An 8,113-nucleotide genomic window follows, 5' to 3' on the forward strand; every position below is an offset into this window, starting at 1 on the left:
TACATATATATATACATATATATATATTTTTTTTTTTTTTGAGACAAGGTCTTATTAAGTTACTAAATTGCCCAGGTTAGGCTCAAACTTGTGACCCTCCTATCTCATCCTCCTAAGTAGTTGAGATTACAGAAGCACACCACAATGGCTGGTGCCAGGCCAGCTCTTATGCACCAAACTCTGGATCTGATATAGCATTAGGATTCAAAAGTAAATGTATCCTTTGCCTCCTCCACACACATATTCCAGTCAATGTCTAGTAAGCACTTCTAGGATCTACCAGCTTACCATGTTTGGGATAATGCTAAAACAACATGGATTTTTAATAACTTTCTGGAGAGAAACTTATCTGGGTGCAATATGCCAATAGCCCACCTTTGACAATCAACTCCAGACCAATGCTCTGTCTATTATCACCACAACCCAAATCATCACCTGATTATTTTTGGTTGTTTCTTTCTTCCCAGGTGATGGTTATGAATAGCAGTGAGACAAACCAAAACAACGGTTTCTTCCAAAGGCCAATAATTATCTTTTATAATATGTAAAGAGGGACAAATAAGAAACAAAGAGTCAAAAATCTTCCCACCACTTTCTCTCTTGTACCCGATAGAATGGGGCTGCTTACATGTGATGAGCTCAGGCACACAGAGAACGTGGCCTTCAAATATAGAACTTCTCAAAGGGCAGGGATGGATTCATGTTCAGCACACCCTTTGACATGAGCCAGAGCTATCAAATGGCAGCAGACACTTCTGCATGACACTTAGTTTCTGAGTGGCATTTCTCTGGAGGGGCTTTCACTCTAGTCTTGGGGATAAACAACATGCATATGGTGATGAAAGAATCTGCTGCTCTGGGGAAAGAGGTGTGCAAATATTCAGCCCATTTGCAATTGTGGCTACCAAAGCAGGCTCAACCAGGAATCCTGTAAGTCCATAAAGCAATTTGGATTTTCAAATCCTTGACCATCTGTTCCCACAGCTATTCAGTTCCTGCAAAACCAGATGAATAATAAAAGATGGACAGGAGACAAGGGGATGGATTGCTTGCAAATGGGAAAGGGCCCAAGAGACCAATGGCGAGGAGTAAGGGAAAGAAATAAGTAAGGAGTAAGGGAAAACGAAATAAGTAGAATAAAGATATGCCATGTACAGGAACCTAACAACCTTGAAGAATGCAAACATTACATGCCATGGACATGTGCTAGGATTAACAATATCAACAAGAATGAAAATGGGGAAAGGGAAGTTAAAGGAGGGAGGGAGGGAGAGGGAAAGAAAAGGGGATTATAAAAAGAAACAAGTTGTATTATATACATGTACACACTCCTCAAGATAATTATAAGCTGCATGTACTGCAAGAATGTGCTAATAAGAAATAAAGAAATCATGCTTATGCATAAACTGCATTAAAGAAGATGAAACACTGGAAAATCTATGTATCAGTTAAATTGTCTGTATTTCCCACTTCCTCTCTCCCAGCCAACTACTTACCTCTGAGCAGCCACAGTTGCAGCAGCATCCAGAGCAAAATGTCTCATCACATTCTCTTCCAAATACTTCTGCTCCCACTTTGTCATATCAGCTTCCAGGGCCAGAATCCTCTCTTCCTTTTCTCGCAGGAGCTCCATCAGTGCAGCAGCATTGTATTCTGAAATGTTGGTGGGTTGAGAGTTGCCCTGGCGCTGTCAGGAGAGATACAAAGACTTCTGAGTTTAATAAGAGAATCACCATTGGTGTCTCAGCCCCATTTAAAAAGCCCCTACTTTTAAGAAGGAAATAAGGGAATATTGCCCAAATTATATCAGGTTGGACCTTTTCTCAGGGCAGAACTAAGGATCAAACCCAGGGCCTTGTGCATGCTAGGCAAGTGCTCTACCATGGAGCTACAGTCCAACCCACTAGTTTGACTTCTGACTCAGAAAGAAGCAAGGAAATGCAGCCAAAATACTTGGGATTGAGTATGAGTCTCCCTTCATCAGAAAGAGCTTGCCACATAAAATGTTCATGTTTGCTCAGAAAGTGGATCAATGGGGTAAAATCTGCTGACCCTATGAAATAGGAATTTTTTAAATTTAGGATTTCGTTCCTTACTTGTCCTTAACGTGTATGATCATGAATCACTCAATCTTTTCTGAGTCTCGATATTTCTCTGAACCCGAGAAGAGGTATGGTCACATGATTTCTAATGACGATTTCCAATTCTAAAATGTTGCTGAAGAAATGGCTCAGTGGTACAGCGCTTGCCTAACATGCAAGAAGCCCTGGGTTTGATCTCCAGCACTACAAACAGGCACAATTTTCAAATTTGTAAGTCTATTTATATAGCTGCTTTATTTCTTACATGATATGTAGTTTTGGTTCTTATGAAAACAAAAGGTGAAGGCCATAAGCATTAAGGGTTTTCGTGGGACAGGAAGCCAAGGAAGCAGCATTGTATTTACAATGGGGAAAGCGGCCTGGCATAAGATGAGGTAGGGCAAAAGTATAAAGATGAGCATACATTTACTTTGTGTCCCTACCAAACACCATCTGAAAAGTGAGTAATCAGGAATCACCCACCCTCTCTCTCCTCCTCCTTTTAATTTCTCCATACCTGCTGGATTCTAAGAGATTCCAGTTCCCTCTCCAGTCTTGTCCGAAGACGGTGCTCTAGCTGCTCCCGTTTCTCACATGCTGCCTGGAGTTGTAGAAGGGCCTGCTGCATCTTCTCCACCTTATCTACGTATACCTGCTTCTTTTTCAACTAGAAACCCAGGTTGGGAGATTTTCAGATGGAGAGAAAGAAAGCAACAGGGTCATTTACAGAAACTCCCAAATCCAACCTAGTGTTTAGAACTCATCCTATCCTATGTTGCCTTGTATTTCTCATGCACAGAATGTGGAGAAAGGAATTAAGAGCCCCTCTTTAATCTCTTTGTCCCACCCCACCTCTTTGACTTCCCTAAGTCTATCCACTTCAGAACAGTGTGTTTTAGAGGGCAAGCTTTTCACATCCCCCCTTATGGATATACTTACCTGTGTTCTTCACTGTAAACTTGAATATTTTGGGCGAAAAGAATATCTTATTTGAGTTGTAACAGTATAAAAGTGCTATGGAGAGGGGAAAAGAGCTTTCCAGGAAGAAGGGTTCAATTTTGTATGAAAAAACCTATCCCTTCTTATACAGCTGTCTCCTTTCCAGTTGGGAAAAAAAGAGTCAGCAATTGATGAAGGTACAAAGAGGCCAGAGTTGCCTTTTTGAACTCTGTCCCCAGAAATTACTCAGCATAAATTTCTTCTATTTATCAAAAGAAAATCTGCCACTCAATGGTTCAGATCACTGGCCCACTTGTTTTTTCACTAAAAGGTCACAGGGTATGTGCAGTTTGTATCTCACAACCCTATGTTCATGATTTTGGACTATAGCCTTCCAACTTTATTCTGGGACCTTCAAACCTCCCTAAAGTCTCAAATTAAAGAATTACATCTACTTTACATTATCTATTATACATTTTTGTCCTTATTTACTGCAAGAACCAAGATATATCATGTACAGGTATAGATTACCAGTGATGAATGTGATCATAACATATACTTTAAATGTACCACTAAACTTAATGAAATTAAAAATAAGAATTATATCTAAGACTGAGTTCAACATGATGCTTCGTCTTTGCAAGCCTATAAGCCATATCCCAAAGCAAAAGTGGAAGCAGGTTGGGTACCCAAGGAACTTACAAGCCAAATCTTGGTTCCATGGGAATGAAGGAATGAGGAAGCTCTCAAAGCTCTCTAAATAAGTTACACACATTTTCAACACCAAAGAAGACAGGAAAGGGCAACCTTCCCACTTTGTTAGCAAAAGAACAGATTTTGCTTCTCACAATAGGGTCCCCCTCAGGGCTAATAAATGAATCTGTAAACAGTTTCCAAAACAGAAATTCTTCCAAGTGGGGCACATCTGTCATTATCATTCCCATAGAAGCTAAGGTTAGGGATACTGCCACTGTTAAGATTAAAACCGAAACTTTTACCAATAAACTGCTTTAGGAGAAATTCTGATATTCAACTCTAACTTTTCAACAAATCTCTGAGCCTTTGAGGGGCCTAGGCAGACTATAAGAAGTTACCACGATAGCACCACTGGCCACACTCATTTTGCTAGGGCCAAGCCTATAAGATCAATGTGACTCTCCCATTGGAGAAAATAGGTAACTCCTTAAGGACAGTGAGTTCAAATCAACATTTTCTAGAACTTCCAGTGAGATGGCTCTGGCATGTACAGGTGGAGAAATGTTCCTTGTTTCAGAACTGCCCCCATTCCCAAAAATTTTTGCTCAACTTTGTCCAGGTGGAAAGAAACTTATCTTAAATTTCCTACCAGGCCTGTAGTATGTTTTGGCTAGGAAACTTTAAGATTAAAAACTTGAAAAAAATTTTTTTTTCTATACTTGATATTTCATTTCATTCCGGGCCCACTTCAATCTAACCTTATAAACTAGTCAAGGTAAATTCTAAGCCTCCATGTTTTTATCCATTAGATTTTTTTTCCAAGGAAATGAAGCAAACAAAAAAAATCATCATACACTTTCTCTCAATGAGCTTAAATCCTTCTTTCCTGGGGTACATGACGATTGGTTAACAACACTAACTAGGTCAACTAAAACTTAAAATTTCATACATGGTGATGCCTCTGCCTTTCTACTTTGCTAAGCTTTGATTAACTGGGGAGTAGAAAACATTCTCTATCCTTCACCTTTGGGATTCTATAATCTTCACAAGCTATTTAAAGTTGAATGCATTTATTCAGGAATCACTCTGAAAATCCTTAGGGAGCAGTGCAATGTTAATGCAGAGAATGTTAACTATTATTACAAAGGCTTATAGCAGTTATACTTAAAAGGCAAATTCAGATAGCATGCACTTCTTGTCTTGATGGTAAAGTATTGTGATACAAGTTCAGAAAACTTAAAATAAGCAATACACAGGGCCGGGTATATTTCTCCATGCCCTGCTGCTTTTCTTGAAAATAGAAACCTAAATATTTTAGCAAAAGTCCCCCTAGCAAGAGATGTCATTAGGTTAACTTCTTGGAAGGGGATAAGATCCAGGAAGTTCTCAGAATTGGTTGAAGATAGACATGCAGGTTAGTTAAATTCCACAAAGCAGGGCAAGAAAATTCCCCTACAGTTTGCCATTGCAATGATTTTCCCCAAGGTAATATCAATACCATAGCCAGAATAATTATTCTACCTCCTTTAGAAGAAAAAGAGTATAGTTCACCCATAAACACCACAATTACTTAGTAAATGCTTTATCCCTAGGTCTAAAGTTAGTAGAGGAAAGGACAATTCTTAGATGCCACCCTACAAGTCATCATAGGTACAACCAACAAAAGCAGCCATATTCTAAGTTAGACTTTGTTTACTAGATCTCGTACACAGAGAAAGAACAAGTATCTACAAGGTTTAATCCTGTTATTGTCCTGCATTTTAATCTTCACTTCTACCTTCAACATGATGAATCCTTTTTCTTCTCTCCTCCTTTATAAATGTATCTCTGGTGCTAAGCTTTGAAATATTACATCAGTAATTGACACAGCCCAACTTCTCCTCCCAATGCCATCAGAAATATTAGTGCTTCCTTCTTTTGTAAAGAGAAAGGCCATATAGTAAAATGGTTAGTGAATAGTCCAGGCTTCTAATTGCTCAAGTCCAAATCCTGGCTTTCTCACTCACTAGCTACCCAATTTGAGACAGGTTATTTAAATCTATCGGAGCTAACTTTTAAAATTTCTCCCCCGAGCTTACACTTACTCATTCATCTGTAACATGGAAATAATGATAATGTGATGTACCTCTACAAGGATCAAATGAGATAACAAATGAAGGGCTTAGTAGAGTGTTTGGTACAAAAAGTACTCAGGGCTTGTTCTCTCTTATCTCGCCTCTCTCTCTCTCTCTCTCTCTCTCTCTCTCTCTCTCTCTCTCTCTCTCACACACACACACACACACACACACACACATCAAAACTTTTTATTTGACAATACAATGCAAGTTAAATGAACAAGATGGTAATTAGGAGACTGGGGTTCTAAACCTGTCTCTATTGTTAATGGTAACTTGCTTTTCTGTTCTGAACCATAGAGTCTTTGTTTCTTAAAAAAGAATGGGAATAGGGAGTGTCAAGAAGCAGAAAATCAAAATGGTCAGCAACAAGTCCAATGTAGCCATACCCATTGATTTACATGTTGTTGGCGGCTGCCATCCAGTTACAATAGCATAGCTCAGTGGTTGCACTTGCAACAGAAACTGCATGGCTAACAAAATCTAAAACTATTTCCTGTTGGGTCCTTTACAGAAAAAAAAGTGTTTGCTAAACCCTGGAAAGCTTTGCAAACTGTGTTCCACAGTCCTAATATTTTCTGTGTGTGGGTGTCTATGGAGCCACTATGGTGAGTGGATTGTGTTAAATGGCTCCTCTTATTGTGTTGTATTTTATATATTAGGGTTGTAGATAAAACTTGATTTGAAAAAAAGATTTTCACAGCTTTGTGTATGCAATGTGTGTGTATACATATTTATATTCATTATGTGTGTTGTGTGTCTTCTCTAGAGAATGGGTCTACTACCTTATCGCTGCATAATCTTTTCATAATTGATGCACTGATATGATTAAATCATTTAATGTTCCCAAATAAACTTTGGTGTTTCACCCCTCATTGCCTTTGGACATAATATTCTCTTAGGAATGCTTTGCCCTATGAGGTTTTAAGAAGTTAAAATGAAAGCATAAAAAATCACTGGGCTGGACATAATCTAAGATGACCTCCAAAGATTTTTTAACCCCCAAATTCTTTTGTGATTCTAAATTTCCTTTACACTTTCAACAATGACCAATATCCACTGAGGCAAGTTCCTAGAATTCTGTATAGCCACATTCTTGGACATAAAAACAAATGTATTGCTTCAGTTTTTGTGTATATATGTAAAAGAGATAGACCCTATAACATGTATACTCTCCACAGGATCCTAGAATATTTACTTTTCTATGTCTTCAATGTTTATTGAAGTGAAGATTCATTTAAAAAGTTCCCAAAGCCACAGAAGTATCTCAGATCTTCACATGGAAAATGAGTTTTCAGAAAAAGATTAGTTGCTCTGAATTTCTAACTGAGACCCATGCCCAGCCCTTAGAAGAAGCTAAGTAAAAAAAAATTCCAGCATTTCAACCAATCTCCTCCTGGATATTACACGAACAGAGGCAATTATTCCATCCATTTAAGGCTTTATTTTTTTAACCAAATGTCAGTTTTTAAAAACTTATTGAAGACTCCCTTCCCTTGCTTTCTTTATGTTCACTCAATGTGGTTCCTCATACCATCTTTACCCTTTATCTTGATTTTTAGATCCACTTTTTCCTCTACCCCAACCCGTATATAAGACACAGTTGACTTTTATTTTCCCTGTGGTTCTCAACTGAAGGTGATTCATCCCCAGGGGATATATAGCAATGTGTGGAGACATTTTCAGTTCTCACATTTAGGAATGAGTTGCACCTGGTTAACAAACACCAGTCATGCTGATAAATGCCTCATAATATATAGGACAGTCCCTGCCTCCCATGAGTACCAAAGATTTATGCAATTCCAAATATCAGTAACTTCGAGGTTGAAAAACCTAGCTAAACATTTAGCACTACTAGACATCTTATTTATGCCACGCACTTTTTTTTTTTTTTGGTACCAGGGATTGAACTCAGGCCTTTGTGCTTGTGAAGCAGGGAGTGGAACCACTGAGTCAAATCTCCGGCCCTATGCCACACTTTGCATGGATGTTTATATTCATGCTTTAATGCTGTCATGGTGTCTTTAGACAGACCTCTAGCTTACTGCAAAATTTCTCACTCTGAAATTCAGTTTGCCCCAGGATTGCTTTCTTCCTTCTCCCAAATTCTGTATTTTGATAGTTCAGTCAAGATTATTACTTATCCCCATTTTTTATAATCTCAGAATCTTGGGATTATTGTTCTTCCCTCTTTCCTTTATCCAACCTATCACTGCATCTTATTTCTAAGTAACATCTTTCATATTCTCTTATATTTTCATAACATAATTAAAAATTATTTTA

The 8,113-nt window shown here is 38.3% G+C and overlaps 1 protein-coding gene across 8 annotated transcripts in view; it reads right to left on the minus strand.

The window, feature by feature from the left end:
• The window catches only part of Amot (angiomotin), a 76,233-nt gene that overhangs the window by 13,864 nt on the left and 54,256 nt on the right, over positions 1-8,113 (minus strand). For all 8 annotated transcript variants that reach the window (XM_033760312.1, XM_033760313.1, XM_010603096.2 and 5 more), the window contains 2 exons: positions 2,599-2,748; positions 1,497-1,687 (listed from right to left, as the gene is read on the minus strand). In XM_033760312.1, the coding sequence (XP_033616203.1) occupies positions 1,497-1,687; positions 2,599-2,748 (341 nt within the window). The remainder of the gene's footprint in view (positions 1-1,496; positions 1,688-2,598; positions 2,749-8,113) is intronic.

The sequence above is a fragment of the Fukomys damarensis genome, unplaced genomic scaffold (assembly GCF_012274545.1).
Source record: "Fukomys damarensis isolate Sample0158 unplaced genomic scaffold, DMR_v1.0_HiC HiC_scaffold_39, whole genome shotgun sequence".
In the NCBI taxonomy this organism is placed as follows: Eukaryota; Metazoa; Chordata; class Mammalia; order Rodentia; family Bathyergidae; genus Fukomys; species Fukomys damarensis.